Source organism: Hypoxylon trugodes (assembly GCF_022578975.1).
Source record: "Hypoxylon trugodes strain CBS 135444 unplaced genomic scaffold F4822scaffold_8, whole genome shotgun sequence".
NCBI lineage: Eukaryota > Fungi > Ascomycota > Sordariomycetes > Xylariales > Hypoxylaceae > Hypoxylon > Hypoxylon trugodes.
The window spans coordinates 503,665-515,721 of NW_026250023.1; the positions used below are offsets into that span (position 1 = coordinate 503,665).

At 46.0% G+C, this 12,057-nt stretch overlaps 3 protein-coding genes across 3 annotated transcripts; 1 reads left to right on the forward strand and 2 right to left on the reverse strand.

Annotated features, from left to right (window-relative positions):
- Nucleotides 1-174: 174 nt before the first annotated feature.
- On the reverse strand, nucleotides 175-2,313 carry F4822DRAFT_412618 (SGT1-domain-containing protein). The gene has a single exon (XM_051458969.1). The coding sequence runs from the start codon at nucleotides 2,262-2,264 to the stop codon at nucleotides 423-425; it is 1,842 nt and encodes a 613-aa protein (XP_051311054.1). The 5' UTR covers nucleotides 2,265-2,313; the 3' UTR covers nucleotides 175-422.
- A 340-nt stretch (nucleotides 2,314-2,653) lies between these two features.
- On the forward strand, nucleotides 2,654-7,001 carry F4822DRAFT_339850 (P-loop containing nucleoside triphosphate hydrolase protein). Its single transcript, XM_051455785.1, has 4 exons — nucleotides 2,654-3,291; nucleotides 3,364-6,624; nucleotides 6,678-6,778; nucleotides 6,830-7,001. Exons 1-4 carry the CDS (start codon nucleotides 3,184-3,186, stop codon nucleotides 6,867-6,869), a joined length of 3,510 nt encoding a protein of 1,169 aa, XP_051311055.1. The 5' UTR covers nucleotides 2,654-3,183; the 3' UTR covers nucleotides 6,870-7,001.
- Nucleotides 7,002-7,561: 560 nt separating this feature from the next.
- F4822DRAFT_339903 (uncharacterized protein) lies at nucleotides 7,562-8,441 on the reverse strand. Its single transcript, XM_051455786.1, has one exon. It carries the CDS (start codon nucleotides 8,274-8,276, stop codon nucleotides 7,773-7,775), a length of 504 nt encoding a protein of 167 aa, XP_051311056.1. The 5' UTR covers nucleotides 8,277-8,441; the 3' UTR covers nucleotides 7,562-7,772.
- Nucleotides 8,442-12,057: the final 3,616 nt, after the last annotated feature.

The window sequence follows — 12,057 nt, forward strand, 5'->3', positions numbered from 1 at the left end:
TGATGCTACAAAAGATTAAAAAAACGGTAAGTACCTTGATTGAAGTCTAGATTCAGGAACGAATTTTGAAGATCTCACGTACATCTACTACCGCCGATACTAGATTTTGGAAGGACCCAGTGACGTCGCGTTCGTGTTTCTTTAGTGCACATGTGGGGTTAGAAGACTAAGAACTTGATCCACTTAACAGTCGCGTTTACCTACAGTAGGTACTTATGGAAGTAGCGCTGGAGGTAGGATACATGTATGGTGGGGCACTTTTAGAGGGAGAAGGTACATGCATATATATACATACATAAACAACATTGAATACGTTTGTATGTACATAGTGTGCTTGATACCTCCTTTTCAAACCCCTTTTCTATATAATCTTGCGAACAATAATCACTCGAATTTTGATAGAAATCCTGACTATACCTTACTTAGCTTTCCTCTTCTTCATCTTCGTCACGTGGAAGCTGTAGCCCCATCATACCAAGTATGTTCCCTGCCGGACCTGCCATTCCAGCTTGGCTCTTAAAGCTTTCCAGCAAATTCTTGGCGAGATTATAGTCAACATCCACATCCTCCTCACTGCTTTCCTCCCCTGTGCCAACGTTACTCCCTAATTCATCCTTTGCTTTGCCCTTGGATTTAGCTTTATCTCCTGATGCAATAGCTTTCACGTTTTCAGAACCGGTATCAAGCCTCAAAGCACCATGCTCCCTTAACTCAGCTTCCATCTGAACCGCTAGCTGCCTAATATCCTCATCCTCATCTTCCTTTTCGGTAGTGTTTGTAGTGGTGTATTCCGAAGTACCTGGCTTATGTTTCAGATCCGTCGCTGGCTCTGCTGGCATTCCCATCATTTCCCTCATCATCTTAGAAAATTGCTCTTCGTCGAAACTAACATCTTTGTCCTCATCGCTGTCTTCGTCATCGTAGTTTGTAAGATCGTCGTCGTCGTCCATATCGTCCATGTCGGCACCTTCTATCCCAGCCTTCTCGTCATTGAGAAAGGCCTCAAAGCGGGATACAATCTTTTGCAAGTCTGCTTGCGTAGAAGAATCACCAAATCCATTTTTAGACCTGTTTTTAGGGCCACGATTGCCCTGCAATTCGTCTTCAAAATCCTCGAAATTAATATCTAGCCAGGACTCGTCATCTTCCCTGCGTGCATTCTCCCAAGTCTCCATATCTTCGTCGTTTGGGAGCACCTGGGCACCGTCTTCTTCTAGATCCTCGAGGAGCATGGCAAACTCGCGCGCTAGACGATTATCTTTCTCGTCGGCGTTGGTAGCAAGCATTTCGAAACCGCTCGTCACCTTCATACCCAATTCCAAACGCGCCAACCTTTTTTGAGCATCTCCTGCACTAGATGCTTGCTTTTCTGCGTCCTCGAATACGTCACTCCATATCGGAGGGGGTAAGAAGCGCTGAGATTTGAGTTGCGCGAAAAGAACCTTTGTGAATTTGACGCTGACAGTCACTAGGTCTCTGGGTGGGAAGTGCACATCTTCAACTAGGGAGGTTAGGGGCTTCATAGCTATCGGATCCCGAAGGTAAAATGCCTCGATAGCAGGAGCTATGGTAGAAGGTTTATCATGGAGGATGTATGCTAGTTTCCTGGGTATTGTGACTAGAGAATAGTGTATTGAATGTGTGATGCGTTTGGGGTATTTCTCTAACCTGTAGAAAGCCTCTGCTTCTACAAAAGTAGAATGTATCAAGGCATCGGGATTCGACTTGATGAACTTGACTGCTTCGGCCAAGGATGGAGATCTTTTTATACCGGAACTAGCAGCAAGAGGGAGGATATAAATTTTGCCATGGTGAACCCATGCTCGATTGCTATCTATTTCTGGACTTAACCATTTTGGTAGGACGTTGGCTGCCTCGACAAGTAGGAACTCGCCATCGCTATCAGAGATTCTCGCCCAGAGAGACGGGAAGGATCTAGTCAACTCCCTAAGCAGGTAGACTATAAGCCATTCGTCTTCTACCGAGTCTCCATAGTCGGTTATCCCACTCAGATAGATCAGGTCTTGATCTCTTTCGAGGCGTAATTGGAAGGAATCTCGTTGCCATATGTACCCCCCGGCAATATTGTCACACAATTGTAAAGCTGTTTTGCGGATATTTTCAAGTTCCAGAAACTGGCTGCGTCCTTCGAGTTTTTCATCGATAATAAACAAAACATACTCAACGCAGTTCTCAGGGAGCCTCCTAGGAAATCCGTCGAAGTCGGCCTGAGAAAATTCGATTTTGTCTTCCATGGGATCCATTGATCGATCAATTATATTTGGTATATGAATTCAACTGCGAGCGTGGCCGCGCTCAACCTTGGCATACTTAGAAGTATCGATGTATTGGAGAAATCTGTCGCTAGCACCACCGTAACGTGGGGGTCATGAAACTGAGAGGTTCTCCTAAGCTACATGGAATGTTACCTGACAGGGAATAGCAACTGCTTTCTTATTAGTCTGCCGGATAATGCCCTGCAGCTAAGGCAAAGATTGGTCGAGGGTGACTTATGGCGTACTGCAAGTAGAAAAGAACCTTGGAAAATTGAATGTGAAAAGCAAAATGGGATACAAAATATTCTTAGGCCGCGCTTTACATACAATATCAACCAATCATTAATCGGATAGGTACAATGCTCCCACAAGCGACGTACAAATACGTTTTAATTGGTTGATTCATTAAATAGTTCTGAGACATGGTTTGTGCTCAGCATGCTCAGCAAGGATCCTCCCCCTAAATCCAGACGTCCGGGCTCGGACCCCTGCTATTTAAGCGGGAGACCACAGTTAGTACCTAGGTAGTTAGTGCCCAGGTGGGGGTGATACATGTAGGTAGGCTCTTTCAAGCCAGCAAGCCTGGCTCTTTCCCATTTTCCTTAGTACCGTAATACCGCAAACAAGGGTGTTCCCACGCGCAGTATCGCGTCTCAAGTCGCGTCTCTTCCATTAAATCTTAATTGCCATCTAATTTCTCTCCAGCTTATTTGCATTTGATGGTCGACGGTTGACCCGCAGTCCTATTTCCCCTCCAGACCGTTGCACTAAGCCTAAGTTTCTCCGAGAGTAGTAATTATCCGGCTCTGGAATTCTTACGTCGCTGTCGACATTCGATCCCAAGTACTATAACACACCCAAGTCTGGTCCAACAAACCCAACCCTACGTAGTAATAGGGCAACAACCATGCCTTCCGCAACCATCAAGCGCTCTCGTCGCGCTGCATTCGATGATGACGATGACGATGACGAGGATACTATCGCCCAAGCTAGCTCAAGCTTAAAAAACGAAGCTGTAAGCATTCACCTTGCCCATTAAAAACCACTATATGCCATTGACTGCCACCCACTAACCTCGCCGATATAGCAACGAAAGAAGGCACGAATCTCGAACGCAGGCCCCAGTACGAAGTCGACTCGGGAATCTCGCCAAGAGAGTCCATCCAGCTCCGAAGAAGATGAAGTTATGCAGGAACCGGAAGAATCGGAAGAGCCAGCCGCGACACAATATGAAATGATGCGAGATGCCGGGTTCAGACATCTCGAGAATCCTGATTTAGATGATCAACGAGCAACACAACGATTGAAGAATCGCCCTCACATGTTGGGCGAAAATCAGGTGGCTCTCAACGCTATTATCGAGAGTATCACCTGCATAAACTTTATGTGCCATACAAAGCTACACGTCGATCTAGGGCCCCTACTTAACTTCATAGTCGGAGAGAATGGAAGTGGCAAGAGTGCTATCTTGACTGCCATAACGCTTTGCTTGGGTGGAAAGGCATCTGCAACGAATCGTGGCGGTAGTCTACGAAGCTTCATTAGAGAAGGCCAGGAACACGCCAACCTAATAGTGAAGATAAAAAACCAAGGCCCCGACGCCTTCAAGCCCGATTTATACGGAGAATCGATCATTGTTGAACGATACTTCACTAAATCTGGGTCAAGTGGTTTCCGATTGAAGGCTGGCACTGGTACCAATAGGATTATCTCGACCAAAAAGGGGGATGTAGACGATATTGTCGAATACTATTGCCTTCAGGTCGATAACCCTCTGAATGTGCTCTCCCAGGATAATGCACGCCAATTCCTCAACGCTGCTACCCCGGCCGCTAAGTATAAGTATTTCGTTCAAGGTACCCAATTAGAGCAGCTCGACCAAGACTATCAACTTCTTCAAGAAACACTCGAGGCCAATGAGACAAGATTGCTCGCATTCCAAGAGAGCATTCTATTCCTCAGGGAAAAGAGTGAGAAGGCCGTGAAGTTAAGGGACGCCGTCACTAAGAGTACAGAGATGCGAAGACAGTCAAAAGTCTACTCGCATCAATTAGTATGGGCTCAAGTCAAGGAGCAGGAAGCCCTTTTTCAACAGAAGGAAGATGGTGTAGTCGCAGCCCAGCAAGAAATCGAACGGATGGAGGCCACAATTACAGAGAAGACGGAGATACTCGAGACGATCGACGGGAAGATCCAAGAAGCTGACGATGCCCTAAACCTACTTCGCCAAGAAGAGGGTCAATTCAAAGAGCGAGAAGAAGAGGCCAAGACGAACTATACTAACGCTCGGGCATTAATTGAGCAGACACATACACAAGAGAGGGACATTCACCAACAGTTGACCAATGCCTCCCAGAAGGTTAAAGACTATGAAAAGAAGATACAGGAGGAAGAGCGCCGTCTTGAGGAAGCAAATGGTGGGGCTCTTGCTGAAAAGCAAAATGAGCTTGAAGTCGCAAATCATGCCATAGAAGAAGTCAGGGAAGCCCAGAAGGCCCATGCCGAGCAAAGCCCCGATGTCCTCAGAGAGCGTGACGAAGCCCAGAAACAGGTCATGGATGCTGAAGGTTTAGTCAGACAGAAACAGCAAGAAGTGACGGCAGCCGAGGGCCGGATAAGAGATTTATCGCAGAATCGTAGCGATCCGTTCGCCGGTTTTGAGCCTCGAGTTCGTGATCTTTTGCGAATCATTGACAATGACACCGGCTTTTCACAGAAACCCATCGGCCCGATTGGAACATGTATACAGCTAACCAAACCCAGTTGGTCCGCCATCCTCGAGAAGATAATAGGAGCATCTCTCAATGCATTTATCGTCGGAAGCCGATCCGACCAAGCACGACTGTCATCCCACATGGAAAGGCTGGGAATTCGAGGTTGTCCCATATTCACAGATTCGAGAACCCGAATCAACAATTTAAAAGAACCCGACGAAAGTTTTGATACTATACTGAGAGTTTTAAAGATCGACGATCTGCGCGTAAGAGATCAATTGGTCATCAATCACCTGATTGAGCAGACAATCCTCATTGAAAGTCGGCCAGACGCGGAGCGAGTCATGTTTGACGGTCATCAGCCTGAGAATGTCGTTGCTTGTTTGTGTTTCCATGATACGAAAAAAAACCAAGGTCTGCGACTTACAAGACGTGGCCAATCCCTTGCCACTAACCCTGTCATACCTAATTTTGACCAACAATCTCGGATGAAGTCAGTCGACGAAGAATCGCAAATTAATTATTTCAAGGAGTCCCTAGAGCAACTTCGAACAGAATTTCGAGAACTAGAGGCGTCAAGAAGAGCTCTCCAGCAATCATCGCAACGCTGCGCGCAAGCAGTCAATCAGCACAAAAAGCAAGGAATGAATCTCGAGAGACAGCTGCGCACAGCTCAGGCCCGAGTCACCCATATCGAGGAGGAACTTGACAAATTCGAAGGCGTCGATAACAAACTGCAAGGGTACAAGAACGACCTTCAGGAAGCCCAACTCCAAAAAGATCACTACGGTAATCAGTACGGCGAGCTAGCTATGCAGAAGCAAGAGATGAACAAGGAGGTAGAGAAGATCAACGACTTATTCAAGAGGGCCAAATTGGATTCTCAGGAGCATAGAGCAAGGATCACCAAGGCCGAAGATAAGGTAAAGAGGTTTCAAGAAACCCGCCGGGTGGCCTTGGTGGAAAAGAACAAAGCCTACGAAAATCGAGATCTTGCAAAAGCTGGAAAAGTCGAAGCAGAAAGGTCCAGAGAAAGGCAAGCGGAAATAGTCGCAGATTATATTCGACAGGCGAGTGAGGTCTGTGTGGAGCGAGCCTTTATACCTGAAGGAGAAACTGTTCAAAGTATTGAACGTAAATTCGACACCGTCAGGGACCAATTGAAGAAGATCCGTAGTCAGCTAGGTGCGTCGGAGGAAGAGATCCAAAATCGTGCCTCTCAGGCAATCCAGGAATACCGAGAAGCCAAGAAGAGCCATAAGAGTCTCACTTCACTAGTGGATGAATTGAAGAAGGCCTTGATGGATCGGCTACGCAAATGGCGAACGTTTCAGAGACTCATCTCTGCACATGCTCGATGTAACTTCAATTATCTTTTAAGCGAGCGTGGCTTTAGAGGTGAACTTTTCCTTGACCACAAAGCCAAGAGACTTCGAGTTCAAGTTGAGCCGGATGAGACGAAGAAGAGCAGTGCGGGTCGAAACACAAAGACGTTGTCCGGTGGAGAGAAATCCTTTTCGTCCATATGTCTTTTACTCGCCATCTGGGATGCGATGGGATCACCACTGCGATGCCTCGACGAGTTTGACGTCTTCATGGACAATGTCAACCGTGCCATTAGCACTAACATGCTAGTAAGTTGCCATATTTCGGTGATAGTGTGACGTTTTGTTGACCAATTCCGCAGATAACTACGGCACGTCGTTCCGTCGGGAAGCAATTCATCCTCATTACACCCAACGCCATCGAGGGCAGAGCAAAGATCGATAAGGACGTCAAGATCATCAGGCAAGTTCTCTATTGAGTGGTTGGTTGAAATCTCAACTAACAACATAACAGGCTCACGGACCCTCGACAGCAGCTTCTTGCGAATCCTTAGTAGTTCGATATACAATCATGATATCATGTAGGATTCTAGGGCATCCATCCGGTTACCGGCGTTCTACGGTTATATCCTAAGGTGTTCAGGTGACGGTAGGCTTCTACGGGTTTTAGAAGCTTCCAAAAAGTAAGGTTTTTGGTGCCAACGGGGCAATGGATGGAGGGGGGCGGGTAAGTTCTCAACATAAACCGCCAATGGATCTCGTTATCTTTTTATGTTGCTGTACAAAAAGTGGCGAGTGATGTAGTACTAGTTGCCTGAATGTTGGACTCTCTAGCCATTGCTGCAGCCCCAATTCCATTCAATGGTGTGAAGGCCATCTTCCAACCGTATGCCGGTACTGTACGTGTGCAACTGATACAAGTCTATAAGGTAGTCAAGTACATTTTTTCACACCACCAAACCATCTCTATCAGTCTATCTCCCCCTTGTCAGACTAGTCAAGGGTCTGTGCGGTCTTTACTCTATACGATATAGCCTACCTAACACATCATATCCTACATGTCATATCCTTACTCCTTGACTTCTCAGCACGTTTACCCCAGCCGAGGCGGTGAAGCCAACCCATTGGGCGAGACCGCCGAGGGTGTTGCCCATTTTGCTAGATTCTTCTAGGCGCCGCCGCAGGAAGTTGCGCGTCTCGCCGTACCCCGGCGATCGGTCGTTAGTCATGAATAGCTCCGACGACGCGTAGATGACCGACAGCGATCCGCGTTTCGAGTACCAGGACGGATCGACCGCGGTGTCGCCCGATAGAAAGTATATTTCGTCGGCGAGGAGCGCGAGCTCGCGCAGAGAGGTGGGGACGTGGGAGGGTTGAGCCATCACAGCTAGGGCCTGGGGTTTGGGGTGAGATTGTATTAGCTAACACTATAGCTCGATATGCAAGTAGGGAACCTCTCAACGTTGTGGATTATGACTCACCTCCTGCCATCGGTGGTTAACTTCCTGGTTCCCAAGTAGCCTCTCCCATGCCAACCGCTCAACTTTTTCTGGGATATGTAGCGATGCTGCGGATGAAGCGGTATTTGTCTCAGAGCCGAATATTTCTTTACTCCGCGGCGCAAGCGCCTCCCGTTGGGTTAATAGATGATACCGTATCAAACTGAAAGGTCCCTCGGGGAGTAGGTTAGTGCTTATGTCGAGATAGCCGGCGTCGCGCGCGCCTAGAGATAATGTGTGTTGCGTGAAGCCATGTTCGGGGACATGGCGGTAGGCAGCGGATAGGATGGCATTTTCAGCCGCGCTGAATACGCCTGGAGGTGGTGGGTGGTCGTAAGAGTGGTAGTATGACCGTTGTAGCTTAGAACTATTCAGGAATTGCTGTCGTTGTGATCGGAGCTGATGTTGACTGGCTTGTCGCAGGGCTGCTCCTAGCCTAGCTGTAGCCCTCGACGGGGCCATTATGTTTATAAAAAAAAAAAAAGTAATTCGATAGTTTTATGAGCTTCAATTGGTTATAAATTACCTTGCTATACTGTAAATAAATGTCGTTGCTAGCTATTGAAGCTCATGTGTTATTATTTGACAATTGGGATGACGATCTTTTGAGAAAGTCAGTCGATTATCGATTGCTATCGGCTTTAACTGCTGTACTCAAGGTTGTCTCGGATTAGACCGTAGCGTTGGTCCGGAGATCTCCCGTTGTTCCGGTAGGTGCATTGACAATTTTCAAAGATGTGCCTACCTAGGTACCTAGGTACATATGGAACGTGCTTCGTGAATACATTTTACATGTACATCATCAGCAAAGCTTAAGATTATTGATGGTTTACGCACAAAACATAAAATAAATGCCTTCAGTATAGTAGGCATTGTTTAAGTTTAGTTGGTTTAAGACTACTTAAATTCAATCTAGGTATTCAATGTACCATTCTTACCAACAAACAAGAACCAACTACAGTTATAGATGCCAGCTCACATCCCCAACTCCTAGACCATTAAAGATTTACATAATAAAAGGTCTATCACCATTCATAAATACATTTTTAATGATTATTATAAACTTTTACGTCGATATGGCCAAACAATACGCCGGAAAAGCATGTCAGCCATAAGCTTGAATCACGATGCTTACCTAGGTAGGTAGCACAAAAGGCATCTTCTAGAATATATGTTTTACATTTACATCATTTGATTTATTTTATTCTAGTTAGGTACCGAGGCTACGTGCACTATGTTAGTGATTGCAGAAAACCATTCCCAGAAATTGATGGGTTCCATACATGCCTACCATCCTATATGCTTAGGCCCACGTGCTATATAGAACTCCTAAGATCCATAGATGTTATGACTGTTTTCTATCTAATGATTGCAAATATTAACTTTGTCGCGATCCATTTCCCTTCTCGACTTGATTTTCTCTACTCCTTCCCCTCATCCCGCGCCTGGAACGAGTCGAAACTCCCAATTCCTCAAGGTAGTGGCTGTCAGCAGCCCTACCATAATCCGGTAGGCGGCGGCCAGCGTTCCTATTGGACTCTCTGATTGCGGAGGGGCGGAGATGTGACGAGATTGGGTACTGCGAGTGGGTAGGGAGGAACAAGGGGGGTATCCGATGTGACTCGGCCTATTCATCTTCGTAAGACACGCTTTACGATATCCTGTCAGATCAATCAAGAAATCGGGATCCTATGCCCATAGCCGGGTGGCTATCAAGCCAGGATCACTCTGGGAATGTATGAACTTTTGATCATCAGGTTTCAACAAGGACAGAAACGACTACTCATACCTAAAGAGGATTATGTCCATAAAGAAACCCCGCTAAACTTCAGCACCTACAAAGTGACGTTTATCCTCATCTTCACTTCCATGTCCATTCTCGGCGTTACCCAAGTGTACTTGTCGGTAAGAGGCAGCAAGGGTTGCGATTGGATAAGTTGAGGAGTTACATGCGCGTATCGTTGCCTCACTGCAAAGCAGGGGGGGACTAGTTAGCGCGGAGAACAGTCATAGTTGCTCATGCAAATTTAGAGATACATACGTGTATGTGTATAAGTACAGTACTTCCTTGTTGAGCGAAACGAGCGAGTAGAGGAATAGGGGATCCGTTGAAGTATATGTTGTTTTACGGACTTTTGTGGGTAAGGAAGATATAAAAGCCCACCGTATTAATATGTTCTTAGCCTTTAAGCTCCAACCATCATATCATAAGCTGTATATCGAGCATGCTATCGCCGATTGCCAGTCTGGTATGTGGTCGATATGATGTCCGATAGGCTAGGTCTTCAGGAGATACGATTATGGACCTTCTTCTAACGGGCGAACCCCAGACGTGATGCAACAAGAATAAGTTCTTTCTGGCTACGAAAGGACTAATCTAGTAACACCACACCTGTTGTGTCACCACAGCATCGCGGCTGAGAACAAATATTGGTTCTTAGTCCTAAAGAAGCGGCACTTAACGAGTATACAGGTCGCCAATCACCACGTAGATGCTTAGGTGTAGGAATAAGGGATACTTGTGGTAGCCAAGCAGATAAATCACGAATCCGGCAATGACGATGCTACCGCTTTTGTCATGATCTGATTTATCGATTAACGATTCTAGGCGATGTTGATGCTAATGACCCTGTACCATTGCACAGATGAGTCTCGAGTGTCAATACTAACAGCGGAAGAGCAGGGGTTCTCGGCTTGAATGTAACTCACTAGAAGCAGTATTATTTCTCCATGGCGGTGAGCTTCGTAAGGACTATCTGTGGGCTATCAAACCTCCACGAAGTATTCTCGACGGTAGTGCTCTTATATAAGGGGTTTTCTTTTATATCATGCAGTTAAAAGCTTTGATTTAATATAACAATAAAGGCACTCTCTTATCTACGAAAATAGATAATATATTCAGTATATATTCTCTGTTTAGATCTAATGAATAAAGAACATTTCATTATTATAGAAAAGGCTTAATTATTGCGGCACGGTAGAGTACAATATAGGGGATAAGTTATAACATATACCTTTAACTCATCATCGCATAGCTTTACCTGCAAGGGCAAAATGCTCGTCATTCTTATGCCTGCATCTATTCTCTTAACTCTAAGCGATAGGAGAAAAAAAATACAAGGCTTTAAATCACTGATTGGGCAATAGGCAGACTAGCTGGTCCAACATAAAACCAACCTTCGAGGACTTCTCCCACTTGTATCAAAGAGGGATAGAGAGGATTGTATTACTACATGGACATGGACAACTTTCCGTAAGAAAAAAAAAAAAAAATGTCCAGGGAGTATTATGCGGTAGATTCGGAGCCGAGGGCCACAAAGAATTGGTTCACGCTGCAGGCGGCCATTTAGGGACTAATCCTGGCATCTATAAAGTGATAGGTCAGAAAAAAATTGAAAGGGAAAAAGAAAAAATCGAGCTAAAGCCCCCTCCTTAGCCCAGGAAGTGACTAATAACCAAATTATCTGTCTTCGAATCGCAACGGACTGCCACGACGGGTGGTGATACAAGTGTCTGGGCTTAAAGGGGGGCATGTCCTGGGCACACCTATTATATATTAATGAACAAGCTCGATAGAAGCAGGCTACGGGGTGTAAGTGCGTGCTGTGCGTGCTTGTTGTATGTATGGTTGCGTACCCTGGACTTGGATACGACTGTGACAACGATCCTGGCCGTTGGTAGGGAAGGGTTTGGCTATGAGACATGGCTGGCGTAGCGGACCGATCTCTCCAATGCGATGGCCACGGCACCAGCCGTCTTTAGGGTTTTCTTGCGTCAACCGATGAATAGTTCGCACCGCCTTTATGTATGCGTGAAAACCTATCTAATGGAATAATAGCCTTTGATATGGATTTACGGGGATGAACATGTGGTGTATGAATGGATCGAACAAGAGAAAAGGTCCGTGGAGCTTGGGCCAACGGCCGGGGACCCGGCGAATTGCCCAGTACCATACATGCTTACAGCGGGATGTTATGTATATAAGTATCTTAGATGCCAGAGATCGTGAGACCTACCTACTTTATTTGCGCAGCGCATATGTTTTATGTATTGGACTACTTCAAGTAAAGTATATACTCCGGCCGCCATATTTAGAAATATTAATTAGATACACAATAGCCCAATAAGCGACTGCGCATTGCTACATCTATAACCTATCCCATTAAAGAAGTATATGTGGCATGAAGTAGTCGGGTAGGTACCTGTGAGATTATCGCGAGTGCCAAGGTCGCGCTCCTCAAGG